Source organism: Bos grunniens, chromosome 1 (genome assembly GCF_055505025.1).
Source record: "Bos grunniens cultivar Pamir isolate PY7600 chromosome 1, Bosgru_T2T1.0, whole genome shotgun sequence".
Classification (NCBI taxonomy): Eukaryota; Metazoa; Chordata; class Mammalia; order Artiodactyla; family Bovidae; genus Bos; species Bos grunniens.
The window spans coordinates 76,365,375-76,387,288 of NC_141165.1; the positions used below are offsets into that span (position 1 = coordinate 76,365,375).

Sequence of the window (21,914 nt, forward strand, 5' to 3'; positions counted from 1 at the left end):
GAGAATGAAATCAGAGTGATGGAGCTCCCCTGGGACACAGAAATGCCAGGGTATAAAGAGCGGGGGGCGGGCAGCCCGATGGAGGCGGGGGTGGCAGCAAGCTCATAGCAGCCAAGCTGCTCCCTGCTTCTGTAAGCTCCTGTGGCCTTCACACCCTCTGCAGCCCTGACCAAACTGTGCCCTCCTACTCGTCAGCCTCAGGGCGGACAGGCTGATTCACACCACCCCCCACTGGTCTTTGTTCCTATGTTTTTGGAGGTGGGGGTGGCAACTGGGGGCTGCAAGGTCTTTGCTGCCTCTGGCATCCTTTCTGCATGGTTTGTCCTCAGGGATGTTCTTTGCAATGGTGCGTTTTCAGTCTGGTCCCTGTTCTGGCAATCCTCTTTCTGCTTTACTCTCAGGTGGTTTATGCATTTTATCCAAAGCACCTCTCAGGTGTGCCCCTAGGGTATGGGCTCTGTTGACTCTTTCCTAGGACCCAGCAGAGAAGGAACCGACTCAAGGTCTACTGGAAGGATGACAACATGAATAAATAGTGGCCAGCCTCCTCCCAAGTTTGTCCTGATGATCAGTAGCTTTTCTGCAATTAGCCCTCATAAAAAGACCCAGGACCAGGGAAGAGGGAGTTGAGTTTAAAACATTCTGGGGAAAGGGAACAGAAGGGGAATAATAATAGGCACTATTTTCAGTGTCCTTAAAGTCTTAGACATTTTTCAGAAATCATCTTATGTAGTCCACTCAACTGTAAACTTCAAGGTCTTTCTTTTTGGTTGTTATTATCTTCAGTTCACAGATGAAGAAATTGAGGCTCAAGCAGGTGAAATATTCAAGGTCACATTGCTGGTTTGTAGCAAAGGTAGGAGTCTAAACTAAGATCCTGTGACTCCAGGGTCATGGCTCTCAAACTTGGCCCTGCCAGTAGGAAGTAATTCTGGAGGGAGGCCAGGAACTGTACTTCCTCATCTTTATGTCTTCTACAGTGTCCAGCACAGTGCCTGGACTCTCAGAAAACTTTACATGAGCTGAATTTGAAAGTAAGAAAAGTCTTGCATACATTTATTCATTCAACAAATGTTTGTTGAGTGCCTGCTATGAGCCAGATACTCTTCTGGGCACTGAGGACATAGCAGTGAACAAAAATATTCCAATGGAAGAGATAGGCAATTAAATAATTAAGTTATATAGTGTGACAGATGGTGAGAAGTACCAAGGAGAAACATAAGGCAGAGCGGGAAGATATGAAACGTAGGGAAAGTAGGGCTTAACATTTTAGATAGAGAATGTGACATCCACTGAGAAGGTGATTTGAGCAAACACTTGCAGGAGGTGAAGGAATGAATGATATGAATAGCTAGGGGAGGAACACAGCAGGAAGAGGCCGGAGCAAAGGCACAGATATTACAGTTAAAGTGACCTTCACTTGTTTGATGGCATCAAAGAGGCTAATAAGGCTGGGAAAAAATGAGAAGAAGATTAGCAGGAGATGAGGTCTGAGAGTAGGATAGGGGTGCAGATTGTAATGACCTTGATTTTTGACTCTAGTAGCAGATGGGCAGACCAGAAGAGATTGTGGAACAGGGCAGTGATATGATCTGACTTCAGTTTTAACAGACTGCTCAGTATGTGTGTGAAGAATAGATTTTCAAGGTCAAGAGCAAAAACAAGGAGCCCAATGAGGAGACTGCTGACGCAGGTCAGGGTGGTAGCAGAGCATGTAGTGGGATGTGTCTGGAATTTGGGTGTATTTTGAAGGTAGAAGTGATGGAGTTGCTGATAAATTAGCTGAGAGATGTGAGGAAAGCAGAAAAGAGAAAATTCAATGATGACTCCATAGTTTAAGGCTGAATAACTTGAAATGTGGAGCTGTCGTTTACTGAAATGGGAAAGACTGCTGGAAAAACAGGTTTTATAGAGGAAGATGAAAAAGCTCAGTTAGCTTATGTTAAGTTTCATATTCCTATTTGATTTTCAAGTAGAAATGTCAAGTAAAGGGGTAAGAGAAAAATCAGGAGAGTGTAGTGTCCTGAAAACCAAGTGAAAAAAGTAGTGGAGGATTTGACTAATCATGTCCAATGCTGTTGAGTAAAGTGACTTGAGTACAGCCACATGGAGGTTCTTGGCTGTCTCAACTAGTGGTTGGCTACATGCTGATTGAAGAACTTTGAGAAAAGTGGGAAAAAGAGAAATTGGAAGCAATGAGTATAGACACATCTTTTGAACAGCTTATTTGTGATAAAGGATAGGAGAGAGACAAAGTGGTAGCTGCAGGGAGAAGTGGAGTCAGAGGAGTTTTTTTTTTTAATATAGGAGAAATAGCAGTATGTTTATTTGTTGATGGGATAGATCTAATATTTAGAGAAAACTGATGGGAAGAGACAGAGTGAGAGCGAGAGAGAAATATGTTGCTGAAGCAAGGCCCGTCAGTGGGCCAAAGAGGATGGGACTGAGTGTACAAGTGAGGGGCTGAGATGAGATCAGAGCATGGAGAGTTGACCCAGTTACAGGAGAAACAGTATAGCTAGGTGGGCACATAAGTTGAGTATCTTGGGGACGAGTTCTTCTGATTGTTTCTATTTTCTCAGTGATGTAGAAAACATTCGATGACTGGGAATTGAGGAGGGGAGGAGGATAAGAGATCTGAGGAGAGAAGAGACGCTGAAAGGGTGAATGGACTTGTGAGGTCGTGAGAGAGTGAAGTTGCTCAGTTGTGTCTGACTCTTTAAGACCCCATGGACTGTAGCCCACCAGGCTCCTCCGTCCATGGGATTTTCCAGGCAAGAGTACTGGAGTGGGTTGCCATTTCCTTCTCCAGGGAATCTTCCTGACCCAGGGACTGAACCCAGGTTTCCCGAATTGTAGGCAGATGCTTTACCATCTGAACCACCAGGGTATGGACTTGGGGAACATATAACTCCAGGTAGCATCAATGGCATCAATGAAACTTGGGAGAAAATGTGTTGAGAAGCAAATTCTTCACAGTGAGCTAAACTTCGAACAAATTATGGAAAGGCTAGAATATGGGGTTTTTAAAGGCTTGAAATGAAAATGTTCTTACCTCATGTGGGCCATATTGTTTGAGGCTCCCACCCTCATTAAATTCAGCCAAGACATACTTTATCTTCTTGGAAGAATCTGGAAAGACATAACCCATATGTGAAACATTGGTAAACAGCAAATGGGAGCTAGGCCAAGTCAATCCTTCATGTGTAATGCTGGTTATGATGGAGCAGCCCCTCATTTCCAGAACCACATGGAAGAATGTCACCTTTATCTGCCTTTCTGCCCTCTCAGTTCTTTTTTTTTCAGTACATTTTCACTCTTGCTGTATGAACTATCTTTCTAAAACACAAATTTGATTAGATCATGTCTCTGCTCAAACCCTTTAAATGGTTCTTAATTTTCCAGGATAAAGCTTAACTCCCTTTGCCCATATACACGTACTTGGTGATCTGATCCAGCCTACTCCTTATCTCTTACTTTAACCATTCATTCACTCCATTTTCCAGCCATGTCAAATCACATGTCTAGAAATTTCTGAACACACTGTGTACTCTTTCATGGAGTCTCTTTTCTGCATGGCAAACTTCAATCAATTCTCAGTAGCCAGCTGAAATGTTGACTCCCTTGAAAAGCCTTATTTTACTAGTCAGTCAATCACTCCCTCCTCTGGCTCCCACATGACTTGCACATAACTGTGTAACAGCACTTGTCATATAGTGCTATAGTTATTAACTTGCCCATCTTTTGCCTGGTTCTACCTTCAGAGCTGTAAGTCTTTGTATATCATACCAACTGACACATTATTAGTGCTCAGAAGAATAATACATTAGATGATCAAATAAATATCTGAGCAGAAATTTTAAAGCATTTAAAATGTTAATTAAATGGATGGGTGGGCATCAAGCCTGGCAAGGTTCTGTCCTTGGTGCTGAAACAGAGGCAGGCTTCATACGCATGTAGTTTGGAAAAATTCTGCTTTCCACAGGAAGTCATTTAGAAACTACAAGAGAAAATGGTGGCTTTTCTTTTATAAGGGACTTTGGAGTCAAGAAAAGACAATCAATAATTGTTACATCCTGAGTGTATCCTGTGTAGTTACCAGTACTCTAGACATCAAAGAAAACCAGAATTTCTGGGTTCTCCCTCTCACAGTATTGTGAATAAGTAACAGCTTTTCAAGCTCCATTACTGCAGCAATTTAAGCATCTGAACAAAGGGCAATGTCATTAAACGCTGACGTGGGATTCCTTGGCATTTGGGCTCTTTGTATAGAGGGTTGTGCTTTCTTAGGCCCATGTAAAGTAGATATGCCTGTGCTGGGCTGTTCTTCATGACTTTGCTGACTTGGATTCAATCAAGCACAAGTTCTAATCATTTCAGGATTGAGACAAATTGAAATGCCACAGGAAAATGCTGCTGTTGCCTAAAAATGGACATTTCTCTCTGAAATTCAAAACAGATGTTGGAAAACTAATAGCTCAGTAAGATCCAGGCAACAGATGCCATCAGTTTGGGCTGCTTCCACTCAATTCAGAAAACACTATGGAGGGTAAGACACTGCTAGGTACTGTTGATGAACTAGTTGGGGACAGGATCTGAATAACTGCGGTAATAATAGTGATGCCTTATTAAAGACCTTTACTACACATTCTCATATACTCTCCCCTACCAACCTGTGCAAATTTGGTAATATTTTCTTCGGTTGACAGATGAAGGAAACTGAAATTTAGAAACGTTAAGTGACTTACCTAAGAGTCAGGGTTTTGACTCAGGTCTAGTCTGGTTCAAAAATCTATATTACTTTTCCTTAAGCACTATTTACTAGTACTTCCCAAACATTTGCTAACACAAATGTAATTAATACACAAGTGTAATTACATCACAATATGTAATTAATGCTGCGATAATGATATGAAGCTCAAGGAAGCACCGAGTGGGTAAGAAGTAAAATGAACAGGGAAGAAGTAAGCTAGAATGGGGTAGGGTTAGGGTGGGGACTGGGGATGGCCTGTGAAGGAGGTGGCATTTGAAATGGGCTATAAAAAATAAGGTTTTGAAAGGTAGACATGAAGCAGGCAGGGTATTCTTAGAAGAGACAGGGTGAACCAAGATATGGAGATAGATGAGCATTACAGGACCTTTAGGCAAAGTTAGAACCAGAGAGTAGTCAGAGCCAGATTTGTGGGGGTACTGAATGCCGACTTAAGGACATTGATTTCAAATTGTTAAAAACTTTTTCAGAAGTAGAGTAGCAGAACCAGGTCTGTTTGTTAAAAGTCACTCAGGCAACAGAATGGAAGAGAGGTTAGTATTAGGTAAGATTTCAGTTAAGGGCACGTATGCATTGTACTCAAATTACTCTAGGAGTAGCTTAAATATTTGGGGAAAACACTCAATTTCAATGGGAGATTTTCAGCTCAGCCAGAGTAGACACATTTTTTAAAAAATGAAAAATTTGGAGCCTGAGTCTTCCTGGTTGTGGCTTCTGCAAAAGTAACATAGAGACAGCATTTTGATTGAGAACCAAGGGAGTGATTTCACTTGAATTTTTCATGTTATTGCCACACTTTAGAGATTCCCCAGTTCATTCTCACAGAAATTGTTTGGTTCTCAAGTGCTATTGAGCTAATCCTGCTTTATCCTTAAATGTATGATATGCACATTTATATACACATGTGGTGGTGGTGGTTTAGCTGCTAAGTCGTGTCTGACTCTTGTGACCCCTTGGACTATAGCCTCCCAGGCTCCTCTGTCCATGGAGATTCTCCAGCCAAGAATACTGGAGTGGGTTGCCATTTCCTTCTCCAGGGGATCTTCCTGACCCTGGAATTGAACCCAGGTCTCCTGCATTACAGGCAGATTCTTTACTGACTGAGCTACAAGGGAAGCCCCTATATATGCATAGGTGTATATATTTATCTTACGTACAAACATATACACACATGTATTCATCATATGTACACATTCAAGTAAACAGATGGAAGCATGTTCATTCTTTGACCACTAGCCTCAAATTAAATAGAAAAAAGCAATCCAAGAGATTGCTGGCTCCTGAATTTCCACGAGAGGTGTTTCTCACCATACATTTACATCAATCTCCTTTATAGGTTTTTATGAGTTCAGAGCATCAAACAATTCCTTTTTTTTTTTTTAAGGGAAACAATTCCATTTCAAAAAACAAAAATCAAAAAAGGGAAAAATTCTAATTCTCAAACTTGAGACCCATTACTTTCTCCTTGGTGGTCTTTGATACGTTATTTCCTTCTCAACAGATTTCAGGGCTGGGTTTCTCTTTCCCTGAGGAATAAGTGGGCGCTGCGCCATCTTGTTTGTCTGAAGACAGTTGAGCACAACGAGGGGCTTCTTCAGAGCATTCCTTGATCTTACTTCAGGTGCCACGTGTACCTGAGGGTGCGAGAGCACAGCCTCAGTAGAGACCGCCCCATCCACACCTGTGCGGTGAGACCCCCTCCAGACGTAGGAGAGACCGCCCCATCCACGCCTGTGCGGTGAGACCCCCTCCAGACGCAGGAGACAGAGCTCCATTTCTGAGTGTGCAAAGCAGGGCCACGTCCACAGTTCTTTTCTATAACAACTCCTATTTTGAGTACCTGCTATGTGCTAAGCACTGTCCTAGTCAGTTCATGCATTTTATTTAAATCTCCACAATATAACCCTTCAGATAAGTCACTCCTATTTTAGAGAAGAAGAAACTGAGGTGTATGGAAATTAAATGATTCTTTCAAAGACACAGAGCTAGTAAGTGAGTCACTCTTATTTTTAACACATCTAATAGTGTAACACAGTTGTCAGAGTCATTGGATACACGAATACAAGTAAATCAGAAGATAATGCCCTTTCTCCATGACAATAGCTCTCAAAGCAGGCTGCGTGTTAAAATCACCTGAGGATCCCTAAGCACACTGAATCCCAGGCCTCACACCAGACCAATTAAATCAACATCTCTGGGGGAACTCAAGAATCAGTATATGTTAAAAGCTTCTGCAGGTTCAAACATATATATAGTCAAAGTTGAGAAACCACTGTTCTATAATGTGGTTTTATTATTAGTAATAATAATAAATTAGAATGCTGCTGAAAATGTTGGATAACCATTGCAAAAGGGGAAAAAATCTAAAAATGTGCTTGTCTAATATTCCTTATTGTTTAAGTGGACAACACTAAAGAGCTCCACCCAACAAGTCAACTTACTCAGCTGTTGGCAACGTAGGGACACATTGGCAGGACCATCACTATGGTCTGGACCATAACTCACTATGGCAGGACCATCAGTACACAGTTTTACCTTAAATCAGAAGTTTAGAAGGCTCTTTGCTGTGATCAAGGTTGCTAGCTGTAACAGCTGCTTTAAGAAGTTTCAGTCCAAAGTTGTTTCTTAATGCCAAGAATTCTGAGATTTTAACCAACCACTTGTTCCTAGCGTTTGAGCAAATTCAAAGCCTGTTTAAGGAGAGAATCTGGCCCTACTCATAGGCATCTCTGATGCCATGTTTGCGTGGGACAGGGATGTCCTCTGTCTGAACAAACAGACACATCTGGAGCTTCAGTGTTCACAGCAGAATGTGAGCTGTGCTGCCTGAACTGGGACTTAATGTTTATGGGCCATTTTCTAGTTAGGAGCCCTGATGACACTAATCAGACACTGATCAAGTTTCCATTAAACTTGGAAATAACTATAAAGCAACATTTTAAAAAGAGAACCTGAAAACCCATAGAAGAGAGTGAAAATCTAAAGTACATGATAACTCTCCATTCTTTGAAGTTCCCAATCCATACAAGTGGACTGCCTGGGGCTAAGGTTAGCTGAGGCTCCAATACTTTGGCCATCTGATGTGAAGAGCCGACTCACTGGAAAAGACCCTGATTCTGAGAAAGATTGAGGACAGGAGGAGAAGGGTGTGGTAGAGGATGACAACATTGGATAGCATCACTGACTCAATGGACAGGAGTGTGAGCAAACTCTGGGAGACAGTGAAGGTCAGGGAAGCCTGGCGTGCTGCAGTCCATGGGGTCACAAAGAGTTGGACATGCCTGAAAGACTGCAAGAAGGTTTAAATGCAGATTCAGATTCAGTAGATCTGGGTCATTGCCTGAAATTCTGCATTTCAAGGAAGGACTTGGGAGATACCAATTATGTAGGTCCAAGGATCTCAGTTTGCAAGAGCAGACCTGAAGCAACCTGTACATTTGCATCTGACTAGTAAGGCTTGTCTGTCACAACACACACACAAAAACATGATGCTGAGGAACATATTCCACAGACAGGGAAGATAATAAATGACTCTCAACCCAGGGAAGAACAGACACAGAAAGAGGGAGAAGGGAAAGCTGAAGAATGAAGGGAAAAAAACCCTAGATTTTCCTTCTTCCAGTGAGGCCTGGGATGCATGAGGAAGTTTTATAAGTACCCAGAAAGTCAGGAACACAGTAAGATGCACAAAAGCAAGAGTAGGGTTTTCCAAGGGTCCTGGAAAGGAGGAAGACAATGTCAGAACAGAGATTCCAGGTCAGCAGCACCGCTTCAAAAGGCCCACCTTTGCAGCCAGGACGAGTCAGGCCCTGGGGTGGAATGTAGGAAGCATGTGTAGGAAGTGCAGCATCATAAGCATGGGCCCATCCTCCCATTTATGCTTCTTTTCCTGTCCTGCTTCTCCTCAGCATGTAGCCCACTGCCTGATCAAAAATTGATGTTCAATAAAAATTTATGGAATAAATGAGATCATGGCATCTGGTCCCATCACTTCATGGGAAATAGAAGGGGAAACAGTGGCAACAGTGTCAGACTTTATTTTTTGGAGCTCCAAAATCACTGCAGATGGTGACTGCAGCCATGAAATTAAAAGACACTTACTCCTTGGAAGGAAAGTTATGACCAACCTAGACAGCATATTCAAAAGCAGAGACATTACTTTGCCAACAAAGGTCCGTCTAGTCAAGGCTATGGTTTTTCCTGTGGTCATGTATGGATGTGAGAGTTGGACTGTGAAGAAGGCTGAGCACTGAAGAATTGATGCATTTGAACTGTGGTGTTGGAGAAGACTCTTGAGAGTCCCTTGGACTGCAAGGAGATCCAACCAGTCCATTCTAAAGGAGATCAGCCCTGGGATTTCTTTGGAAGGAATGATGCTGAAGCTGAAACTCCAGTACTTTGGCCACCTCATGCGAAGAGTTGACTCATTGGAAAAGACCCTGATGCAGGGAGGGATTGGGGGCAGGAGGAGAAGGGGATGACAGAGGATGAGATGGCTGGATGGCATCACCGACTCGATGGACGTGAGTTTGAGTGAACTCCGGGAGTTGGTGATGGACAGGGAGGCCTGGCGTGCTGCAATTCATGGGGTCAGAAAGAGTCGGACACGACTGAGCAACTGAACTGAACTGAAAAAAGGGACTGGGCTTGTCATGCTTGTTCCATATGTCCTATATTCCAAGAGGCATAAGGAGAAAAGGTAGACCAGTGGTTCTCAATCCTGGCTGCATGTTGAAATGACCAGGGGAGCTTCAAACATCCCTGATGCCTGAGTCTCATGCTTACAGGTGATAATTAAATGGTCCAGAGATGGGGGAGTTTGTGGGCAGGACATCACAATCGTTTAAAGCCTCCTAGGTATTTCCAATTTGCAGCTAAGGCTGAGGACCACTGGGGCCCACCAAGCTAACTATTTGGGGAAACCCATGGAAGTGAATGTTCTGCTGCAGTTCTGAAGGTTATATATAGAATAAGAGAAAAATACTTTATCAGCCAAAATTCCCACGGCTTCAATGTAAAGAAAACCCTCCTCAGGATATTAAGACTTTCTGATTTATCATAAATGACCTGAATGACTGGTATGGCTTTTTATATAAGTAGAATTTGCATTGCTAGCAAGATTTCCCACTTTTTCTCCAAATAATTTAGCCTCATCAGTCACAGGTGGAGGAATGCAGGAATAGTTACCTTCTTGCAACTAAAAGTGTAGTTCCTAGACCAGCAGTATCAGCATTACCTGGGAGCTTGTTAGAATCTCAAAACAAGCCCAGACCTACTGATTCAGAATCTGCATTTTAACAAAATCCAAGAGTTCCACAATCACTGTGGACGGTGACTACAGCCATGAAATTAAAAGACGCTTGCTCCTTGGAAGAAAAGCTATGACAAACCTACACAGCATGTTAAAAAGCAGAGACATTACTTTGCCAACAAAGGTCCGTATAGTCAAAGCTATGGTTTTTCCAGTAGTCATGTATGGATGTGAGATTGGACCATAAAAAAGGCTGAGCACTGAAGAATTGATGCTTTCAAACTGTGGTGCTAGAGAAGACTCTTGAGAGTCACATGGACAGCAAGGAGATCCAACCAGTCCATCCTAAAGGAAATTGATTCTGAATATTCATTGGAAGGACTGATGTTGAAGCTGAAACTCCAATACTTTGGCCACCAAATGTGAAGAGCTGACTCATTAGAAAAGACCCTGGGATGCTGGGAAAGATTGAGGGCAGGAGGAAAAGGGGGCAACAGAGGATGATGGTTGGATGGCATTATCGATTCAATGGACATGAGTTTGAGCAACCTCTGGGAGATAGAGAAGGACAGGGAAGCCTGGTGTCCATGGGGTGGCAAAGAGTTGGACACGACTTAGCAACTGAACAACAACAAAGATTTATGGGCACATTCAAATTTGAGAGCCACTGTTTCAATGAAGTCCCTCCCTATCCATAGCTTCTGTGACTGCTTGTGGGCAGAGTTCCAGTCATTACTAATGAAAAGAAGGCCAGCTGTACCAAAAGAGATGTGTGTGAGAAATAGCTGTGATTATCCCTTTCAAGATGGAAGCACCTAGACACGACCCTTTATGGGCCCAGGGTTCCATGAACATTTGATTAAATCTCACTCTACTGGCCCATATAAATAGCAAAGTTTCAAGAAAGCTTACTTACAGCTTTCCATTGTTGTACAAATTAGCCTTAAACATTTTCTCTGACTCCTATATTACACTGACAGGTTTGAGGTTTGAGCTATAAATTCCCTACATCTTAAAGTAAAAAAACTTTGCCTTAATTTGATTCTACTGAAATACACTTCTGAATAGCACAATTTACTTATTCAATATTTTTAAAATGTATAGAAAATTTTTGTTCAGGAAGGAAGAGTCTATCAGGGCTACCCAGCACCGAGTACCTTGATTATCTGTTGGAATTCAACACCTGGGAACCAGCATGGGGGTTAAGCTTTCCTGCCCAGGAATACTGCCTGGGGCTCCCTTTCATCTCATTTATTCCCACTATTCTGAGGTTATGGAAGGAAGAATATAGGTGGAAAAGACCCTCAGATTCTTCTGTCAAGACCTAAATAGAATAGAAACATAAAGTTGTGTGTGTGGGGGGGTGATGTCCCATCTCAGGGCCTTAGAAGGGCACTGAAGTAAATCCCAGTTTTGTCTCTATTTCTTTGTATGTCACTATTATTTTTAAAATTCCCTAAAACTCAGAAATAAGAAAAATAAGTGGGCAACACATCTTTTCAATGTCATATGGAACAAAGGCTATTTAAGGACTGCCTAATGGAGGTACTTAGTTAACTCACTGTTTACTATTGATTAAAACACATTAAATGTCCCAGACTTAGTGAAGTTATATGTTAACATACAGATTTTTTTTTTCCAGCAGAGATGCACAGAACTTCTATGAAACAGATAACCTGAAAGATTAGGGTTTGCTGTCCTATAACCAGTTTTGTATCTAACCAAGCAATCTTAATTGGAAAAGACCCCGATGCTGGGAGAGATTTTGAACAGGAGGAGAAGGGGACGACAGAGGATGAGATGGTTGGATGGCATCACCAACTCAATGGACGTGAGTCTGAGCAAACTCTGGGAGATGGTGAAGGACAGGGAAGCCTAGCATGCTGCAGTCCACGGGGTCACAAAGAGTCAGACATGACTGAGCGACTGAACAACAACAGAGCAATCTTATCCTTGCATTTATTTATGAAATTGCCTAACTAGGAATTTATGGATTTGATCTGTATCCATCCAGGGACCATATCTCACTTCTCAACTTTAATGTCTTACTGGCCCCTCCACTAATTGAGCTAAATAAAATCTTGGGCAAAAGTTTATTAAAAATTTTGTTCTATTAAATATATATATTCTTTATCAATGTATGGTTGAAAGTTGAGCTCCAATGAGTAGATTCTGTTTAATTTGTTGGAACTGAAGTGAAACAAATTAAACTTGACCTCAAATTGAAAACATTGGTTCTAATTCTTATTCTGCCACTGATTTTCTGCGTGACCTTCAGGAATCACTGAGCTTTTCTGAATTCAGTGTTCTCATTTGTAAAATGGATGGTAGTTGGATTTGATCATGGCTAAGATCTCTCCTAGCTTTAAAAAGTCTACAAAATAAAGCAACCACTAACTGATGTGGGAAATGTTTGGCTTCATTTCTTAGAGAATTAAAGGTGAAAATGGATGTTTTATCAGGATTTTTTTCCTTTTTTGCTTTATGAATAAGAAGTTAATTTCTATCCTTGGTAAATCATAGGGAAAAAACCCTCCCCCCAAACAGGATCAGGAAAATAAGCCAATTATATTTCTGAAGTTGTTAGGAGGTGGGTCAGTAGAAGGCATTTCCATATGCTCATGTTCTCCAAATTTGAAAAAGAAACCTGTTTAAACACAGAACTAAGTATTGAAAGGACTAATGAAGGTCATTTAATCAACCAGACATCTAAGGCTCCTATCTCTCTAATGTCTCAGCCAACTCTGCTCAGACAGTTCTAGCAAAAGGAAACAGTGGTTTTGAGTCCATTCTGTTTCATCTTAGACAGGTTTGATCATTAGGAAGCAATGTATCCCTTACAGTCTTTTTCTGATGATTTCCTTCAATTTGTCCTAAAGCTACTTCTTAAAGCCATTCACTGTTAACTTTACACCCTTTTCCCACAATAGTACTGTGGCTATTTTTAATACAACTAGTGCTCCCTCACTCTTCCCTGAGTCTCCCCCTTTACAGCAAATATACATAGTGTTTTCATCTATTTCTTCAAAACTAGGCCTTGAGGCCCCTCACCATGCTATAGGCACTTCTCAACAAGTTCTGCTTTGTCCATTGTAAACTGTGGTGCCCAGAAATAAATCCAGTTCTCTAGAGAGGCCTGATTAGTGTAGGAGAGAATGTAGATATTTATTTGCCTTACTAGAAATTGCTGCTAAGTCACTTCAGTCGTGTCTGACTCTGTGTGACCCCATAGATGGCAGCCCACCAGGCTCCCTCATCCCTGGGATTCTCCAGGCAAGAACACTGGAGTGGGTTGCCATTTCCTTCTCCAATGCATGAAAGTGGAAAGTGAAAGTGAAGTCGCTCAGTTGTGTCCGACCCTCAGTGACCCCATGGACTGCAGCCTTCCAGGCTCCTCCATCCATGGGATTTCCAAGCAGGAGTACTGGAGTGGGGTGCCATTGCCTTCTCTGAAAGTGAAAGTCACTCAGTCGTGTCCGACTCTTTGCGACCACATGGACTATACAGTCCATGGAATTCTCTAGGCCAGAACACTGAAGTGGGTAGCCTTTTCCTTCTCCAGGGGATCTTCCCAACCCAGGGATGGATCGAACCCAGGTCTCCTGCATTGTAGGCAGATTCTTTACCAGCTGAGCCACAAGGGAAGCCCTGATTCTATTAATACATCCTGTGATCACAGTTGGGCTTCTCCAGAGGGTCAGTGGTAAAGAATCTACTTGCCAAGGCAGGAGATGCAGGAGACGTAGGTTCAATCCCTGGGTCAGGAAGATCCCCTGGAGTAGGAAATGGCAACTCACTTCAGCATTCTTGTCTGGAGAATCCCATGGACAGTGGAGCTTCATGAGCTACAGTCCATGGGGTTGCAAAGGGTCAGACACGACTGAAGTGACTGAGCACACAGGCAAGATCACAACCAGTAACTTGGTTAAATAAAATAATGTATACACACTCAAAAGAAATCTCTATAACCACTAAAAACCATGCTCCTGGAAAGTACTGGGTGATTCAGACATGCATCCTGCCATGCTGTGCGCTAGGCAGTGTCCAGAGATGGCTCTGTCAGTTTTCCTCCCCACTATGTGAGCCACATCTCCATGAGATGTGGAGTCCATTCCTCCACCCCATCAAGTCTGGCCCAGGTCTGTGACTGCTTTGACCAGTGGAATGTGGAGAGAGTTATGGTCTAGCACTCAACCCAGGCATTGAAAAGGTCTGCTGCTGTTTTTATATCTTGGAGCTCTGAGCCACATGTACAAAGTCCAAGCTACCCTGCTGGCAAGAGATGCCACGTGGAGAGGCCCTGAAAAAAAGTTGAATTATTAGTTGCTCAGTCATGTCCAACTCTTTGTGACCTGGACTGTAGCCTGTCAAGCCCTTCAGTCCATAGAAATCTCCAGGCAAGAATACTAGAGTGGGTTGCCATTTCCTTCTCCAGTGGATCTTCCCTACCCAGGGACTGAACCTGGGTCTCCCACACAGCAGGCAGATTCTTTACCTTCTGAGCCACCAGGGAAGATTAGAAAGTGCTTGGAGGAACAGGCCCCATGGAGGAGCACTGAGGTACTGGCAAGTGAGTGAACAGGCCATACAGGGCCATGTGAGGCATCCCAGCTGCAACCCCAAACACTGTGGAGCACAAACAAGTCTTGCTGGGCCCTGGCCAGGTGCCCAAGCCACAGGATCATGGGAACAAAATCCAAATGGGTGTTTCGACCTATCAAATTTTGAGCCTGTTTTGACTCAGCAATGGATAACTGAAACATATTGTTAGAGTGAAGAAAACAGCACGCAAAATAGTCTAGATGTTTGTTTTTTAAATATATATGTATATGTGTGTAATATGTATTTTAATGTTTATATTTATACATAAACATACGAGTTGTGGTTATCACTGAAAGAGAGGATCGTGTGTGTGTGCCCGCACGCACGCGCTCGGTCGTGTTCAACTCTTTGCGAGCCCATGGACTGTAGCCCGCCAAGCTCCTCTGTCCATGGAATTCTCCAGGCCAAGAATACTGCAGTGGGTTGTCATGTCCTCCTCCAGGGGATCTTCCAACCCAGGGATCAAACTAGCGCCACCTGCATTGCAGGCGGAATTTTTTACCCAGTGAGTCATCAGAGAAGTGTGATAGGATCATGAGTAGCTTTAAATTTCATCTTTTCACTTTCAAAATTTTTACATTTGTTTTTATTTGGTAACAAAAAAGCTTCTTAAACTGTCATACTATTCTTTTGACAAGCACTCTTAATTCACATTGCACAGTGGGAAAGAATACACTTGCTGATGTAGGAGATGCTGGAGACCTGGGTTCTATTCCATCCCTGGGTCAGGAAGATCCCCTGGAGTAGGAAATAGAAACCCACTCCAGTACTCTTGCCTGAGGAATTCCATGGACAGAGGAGCCTGGTGGGCTACAGTCCATGGGGTCACAGAGAGCTGGACATGACTAAGCACACGTGTTCGCCAGGCCACTGTCAATTATATAATATATAAAATATCCAAGGGTAGTTTAACACAGCTTCTCCCCTGACTGAAGCACACCAGAGAAGGTGCAGGGTTTATGCTCCTGAAGCAGCATATCGAAAACCTCTTGTCCTGAAATTCTTGGCCTCTCCTACCTAGAACTCCACTGGAGAAAGTTCTTAATTTTCAGCCTGTACACTTCAGCTATTCTGCTGTTGTAAAGCTCCTGTTTTTATGGTTATGGAAGAGCAGTTGCTATGGAAATGCAATATGACTAAATGCCAGAATGTGTCTAAAATTGGTAGAAGTGCCTTGTTCAGGGTTTCCTCTGAGGATTAATCATTTTCTAAGAATCGTATCTTTTCCTCTTTTCTGTTAGAACAGTGGTGCTAGAGCCCCTTGTCCTGTCCTGGAACACAGACAAAATGAGGATGGATCCAAGAAGGATAGAGCTGATGGTTGGAAAAAAGACCACAGAGCAGCCACTTCCTACCAAATACTTGAGTTTCTTTCACCCCCTGCCTCCACAATGGCTTTGCCACATCTGGATCCCTCTGTCCCTTACTGTGCACAGATTCACAGGCTTTGAGGTGTCTCTGCTGGCTTCCTTTTATTCCACAAGTTTTGAGGATACTTCCTCAGTAATTTCCCACAAATTAGCATCTGTTCATTGCCACATTCCCCATTTCAGCTCTGTGCCTCAGCTCAGATGAGAGACTTCATCCAAAGGACTTGTCCGCCGTCCCTGACCTGGCAACTTTCTCATCCAGATCACCCTGCACTCAGCCATCAGATCCATGGCTCCACATTTTGCCACTCAGTCCAAAGGCTACGCCTTGACAGGCAGGGCCCCAGGCCTTCTTCTACCCGCTCCTACCCCTGTCTGCTTCCCCATCCTCCTGCTCCTTCTCCTCACCTGGCCCAGAAGCTCTTCTTACCTCCGCACAGACAATCTCCCCCTTTGCTCCCCTTCTCCTTTGCTCCCCCTGTTTCAACTCCTCCCCCTACCATCTACTATTCACGTCTTAAACTCTTTTCTACACAGGCTTCACCCAGATGGATCCTCTGTTACAAGTTGTCTCCCCTGCAAATTGATATGTTGAAGTCCTAATTCCTCAGTACCTCAGAATGTGACCTTATTTGGAAACAGGGTCATGGCAGAGGTAAGTAGTTAAGATGAGGTCTTACTAGAGTAGGGTGGGTTCAATCCAAAACGACTCTATCCAGACACAGAGAACAGACTTGTGGTGCCAAGGTGAGGCGCGGGAGGGATGGACTGGGAGTTTAGGGTTAGCAGATGCAAGCTATTACATACAGGATGATAAACAACAGAATCCTATTGTATAGCATGGGGACTGTATTCAATACCCTTTGATAAATCATTATGGAAAAGAAAATAAAAATAAATGTGTATAGATGTATAACTAAGTCACTTTGCTGTACAGCAGAAATTAACACAACATTGTAAATCAACTATATACTTCAATAAAAAACAAATTTAAAAAGTAAGGATTAAAAAAAAAGGCTTTCCACATAAAGAGGGAAATTTGGACACTGAGACATGTGTATAGTGAGAGTACCATGTGAAAACTAAAGGGAGAAGACAGTCATCCATAAGCCGAGGAAACAGATCTTTCCCTCACAGCCCTCAGGAGGAGCCTGGATTTTGGACTTCTGGCCCTAAGAACTGTGAGAGACTTTCTGTCATCCTGTGTGTGCTGCGCTTAGTCACTCAGTTGTGTCCAACTCTTTGCAATCCCGTGGACTGTAGTCCGCCAGGATCCTCTGTCCACGGGGATTCTCCAGGCAAGAATACTGGAGTGGGTTGCCATGCCCTTCTCCAGGAGATCTTCCTGACCAAGGGATGGAACCCAGGTCTCCCACATAGCAGGTGGATTCTTTACCGACTGAGCCACATTCTAATCCACTCCCTTCAGTCTCCTCCAGCCCTAAATTCCCTTCTCCTTTGTGTGTGGTTTCCCTGCTGCCTTGAGTCTGTTCTCTGCTTGTGTCAAAGTCCATTTCTGACGCCCTAACAAGGTTCCTATTCCTCAGGCAAAGCCTTATCTCTCTGCTGCTTCTTCCTCCCTGACAGGGCCTGATACTTTGTTGACCCACAGAGTGGGCAGAATTAGATGAGTTTACCTTGGAGGGTGATTCCTTACTCCTTATCAATTCATTTCAGAGGCCTCTAAATCTACTGTGGTCATACAAGAGGACACAGGCTCCAGAGTACCAGGGAGAGACAGACTTTGAGACCCATAAACTATGCAACCCCATGAATTTTAGCAACCCTGTGAAACCCTGCCAGTCTCCACTGTCCATGGGATTCTCAAGGCAACAACACTGGAGTGGGTAGCCATTCCCTTCTCCAGGGGATCTTCCCGAACCAGAGGAACCCCAGTCCTCCTGCATTGTGGGCAGATTCTTTACCATCTGAGCCATCAAGGAAGCCCATGACTAACACTTACCCTGGAGGGTGATGCCTTGCTCCTTGCCAATACACTTCAGACTTCTCTAAATCTACTGTGGTCATACAAGAGGACATGGGCTCCAGAGTACCAGGGAGAAACAGACCAGTAGTCCTACTGGTGGATCACATGGAATCATGGGGTGTTAGGCATGAGGGACCACAGGGAAAGATCATCTAGTCCAACCCTCTCATTTTGCATAAGAGGACACTAAGGCTGGGGGTGTGGGGGAGGGGATCTAAAGGGTGGGGCGGGTGTTAAGGGCTGTCACATCACAGAAACAACGCCAGAGCTGGCACTGAGCCTGGCTCCCTGACTCCCAGACCAGTGCCCTGTGGAAGTGGGACAGGCTGCCCTACTTCAGAGGATGATCTGCCTGGGCAAGTGCTGTAGGGCAGGTCAAGGAGCGACAGATTGAATGACCTACAAAAACACCAGCACAGTTAATACGAAGGGAGAGGAGTTAGAAAAATGGGGTGGAGTTAGGAGTGCTGCTGAGGGCTCTGAAAGACAAAGAGCTCTGTAAAAATCAGTTCTGTTGCACAATCATGACGGGCACTGTGTGTGTGCAGAGTGAAGCGGTCAGCCAGGACCAACTCCTGTTAACAATCAGGACTAGGAGTGGCCAGTGGGGGGCACAACTGTGGGGCCGTGTGTGTATGTGGGCCTTGCCACCACTGTTGATGCACTGACATTGTTCCTGGGTGCAGCTAGTGAAACCGAGAGCCCCATCTAAAAGCCCAGGCTTTTCAATACAAAGTGAAGGAAGTGACATGCATCAGAATCCTGTATCTTACTGAAAGAAGGCCTTGGGTCCAACACAGGAGTATATTAAAGCAAATGACTGAGTAACATTGTAACCAAGCAGGCTGCAGCCTTTCAAAAGGTAGGCTAGAAAGAGGTTTTGACAAGCTGAGAAAACACAATCTTACATTATTTAAAAAAATGAAGACCGAAAAGGAAAAAGGTATATTCAGGAATTCAACCAAGTAAAGCAATATACACAAGACAGGAATGTGACAAAATGCTCATAGCGTTTAGCTGTGATTTTTTAACCTACTTTTTATTTTTCTTCCCTGGATATTCCAGATTTCTCTGGTGAGAATGTATCATTTACAGAGTATAAAGATAATTGCATTTTTATGTTTAAAGACACAAATTCTATTTTTATAAGGAGATAATAAGTTGATCTCATTCTCTTTGCTTTGCTACTCTGCTCTCCAAAAATGCTCTCCCCAACCAAGAGGAAATCCCACCCGAGATGGGTCCATCCGTTTACTCACATTCTGCATATTTCTGGAGTTGGCCAAATTCTTCTGGAGTGAGGGACACCCACCGATCTTCACTCATCTTCCCTGGGTGTGAGCGCTTGAGGCTTGGGAGAGAGTTTTGTTCACCAGGCTGTAGCCGTGGCCCAGCTTAGGGCCTGGCTCATTGCAGGTACGCAACAGACAAGCCCTTCAGGAAATTTCTCGAGGACCCAGGTGTCTATGGCAGCAGCAGGTTGTCGTTGAGCAGATGAGAGAAGACCTCTGCTATTCCTCAGGCAACAATATCCTTCTATCTGTAGTCAAGGTATATTCAGAAATCCTTGCTCTTCCTGGGGCGAGTAGAAAAGATATTGTAAATGAGAATGTTAGAACACATGTCATCTTTTCTTATTAAAAAAAGAAAAAAATCCTCAAATGTTCTTTGCTGAAAGCTCTGTTGGAGACAGTGGTTTTCAAGCAGTGGGGGAATGCCACCCCAGGGGAGTCAGAAGAGGACACACAGACAGACAAGTACAAGTCCAGACAGCTGGATGGCCGGGATGGGGGTTGCATAGCCCATATACAGAGGCAGCCATACTCCTAAACTCTGGGAAATTTTAAACGTCCCTCATCAGAGGTGGTAGTAAGGCCACCTAAGAGCATCCTCCAGGCATGAAAATACTCCAGGCTGTCGGGTGTCTCATGAGAAAGTACAGGGACAGTAGCCCACGGGGCGTGATTTGAAAGGTAAGCCAATCTCTTCTCCACTGATTTCTAAATTCCACTGATTTCTAAATTCCACCATTAGAGGTGCTTACCTTCCTCTGATGAGTCACTAAGCCACTCTGAAAATTCAAATACCAACCCTCCCCCTCAAGGCTGGCTGGCATCTTAGTGACTCTTTCCTCTTAGAACCATAAAAAATGTAATTAGAGGGAAGGCCTGCCTTCCTGGTGCAGATGAGCCTAAGAGAAGAGGGAGTGGATTCAGACAAATACTTAATATCTTTTCCTTTGAGCCCCTCCTGGCTCCATCAGTTCTAAATCAGTTTAATGGGTTGTGAAATTAATGTGGCAGGCTAAGACCAGCATCTAAAAACATGATATAGAATCGCACAGAATGGAATGGAATGATGGAATTGAAAATAAGAGTGTGTCTTCTTTCAGTTATACATACATGTATACACCTATCACAATGCAAAATGTATCTCTTATTCTGAGTTGAGGTTTAAAAATGTTGAAAAGTGACCAGCCTAATAGGACAAGAAATAAAGACTGATGTTACCCAAAATCAAGCCCAGTTTTAATAAAAGAGAATCCACTGTAGAGAGTCAGGGTTGAAGGCAAGTCTACGAGTCTGAGGATCTGAGGAATGGTGAAGGGGCTGGAAGAGATGATGGAGCGAGGAGGCAGACTGGACAGTTCTCTGGGATGGCACTTAGACTTGGTTGGTATAGACCTGGAGGGCTGAGCTAGAGCTGAGGGAAAGTGCAGGCAGAAGATACATGTTCTGCAAGGAGAGCAAGATCGTCCATTAGTCGGAGCTCGCCAACAGTAGGAAGAAATACATGGCAAGGGAGTGAGACGCTTGTATACCAGGGAGCATCCAAACTCTAGTTTCTCTCCTTAAAAAGTTTAATTTTCTTCTTAATCCACTGGCCCACTGAGTTCTGTTTCTGGGCACCCGGTCTTGCCTAGTTTCCAGTCGTGAAACTTAAAGGGAACACTCACTAAAATGGAGCAGGGAGGCCAGAAGGGGGAGCTCTTTTGCAATTATCACAGACGTCAATTACAGGAGCAATTGTCAATCATAGACCCCAGCAGTTCAGTTCGGTTCAGTTGCTCAGTCGTGTCGGACTCTTTGCGACCCCATGGACTGCAGCACGCCAGGCTTCCCTGTCCATCACCAACTCCCCAAGCCTACTCAAACTGATGTCCGTTGAATCAGTGATGCCATCCAACCATCTCATCCTCTGTCATCCCCTTCTCCTCCCGCCTTCAATCCTTCCCAGCATCAGGGTCTTTTCAAATAAGTCAGTTCTTCGAATCAGGTGGCCAAAGTATTGGAGTTTCAGCTTCAGCATCAGTCCTTCCAATGAATATTCAGGACTGATTTCCTTTAGGATGGACTGGTTGGATCTCCTTGCAGTCCAAGGGACTCTCAAGAGTCTTCTCCAACACCACAGTTCAAAAGCATCAATTCTTTGGCCCTCAGCTTTCTTTATAGTCCAATTCTCACATCCATACATGACTATTGGAAAAACCATAGCTTTGACTAGACAGACCTTTGTTGGCAATGTAATGTGTCTGCTTTTTAATATGCTGTCTAGGTTGGTCATAACTTTTCTTCCAAGGAGCAAGTGTCTTTTAATTTCATGGCTGCAGTCACTATCTGCAATGATTTTGGACCCCAACAGAAGTATTAATGGGAAAGAACCATCAAGCACAGGCCCAACAGGAAAAGATATACATTGCATTTCCTACAAAAAATTGACTACCCCAGAGACTTCCCTGGTGGTCCAATAGCTAAGACTCTGTGCTCCGAATGCAGGGGGCCTGGGTTCAATCCTTAGTCAGGGAACTAGATCCTACGTGCAGTAACTAAGACACAGAGCAGAAAAATAAATAAATAAATAAATGAAAAATAAATAGTTTCTTTGGGAAAAAAAAAGGAAATTGACTACCTCAGCAACTCAACAACCAATGAG

General features: G+C 43.5%; 1 protein-coding gene across 8 annotated transcripts in view; it reads right to left on the minus strand.

The window, feature by feature from the left end:
* Window positions 1–21,914, minus strand: part of DGKG (diacylglycerol kinase gamma) — a 223,094-nt gene that overhangs the window by 155,252 nt on the left and 45,928 nt on the right. For all 8 annotated transcript variants that reach the window (XM_086398113.1, XM_086398109.1, XM_086398104.1 and 5 more), the window contains exons 2-3: window positions 19,241–19,557; window positions 3,056–3,132 (exon numbers count right to left, since the gene is read on the minus strand). In XM_086398113.1, coding sequence (XP_086254239.1) covers window positions 3,056–3,132; window positions 19,241–19,307 — 144 coding nt within the window. In that variant the 5' untranslated portion in view covers window positions 19,308–19,557. The remainder of the gene's footprint in view (window positions 1–3,055; window positions 3,133–19,240; window positions 19,558–21,914) is intronic.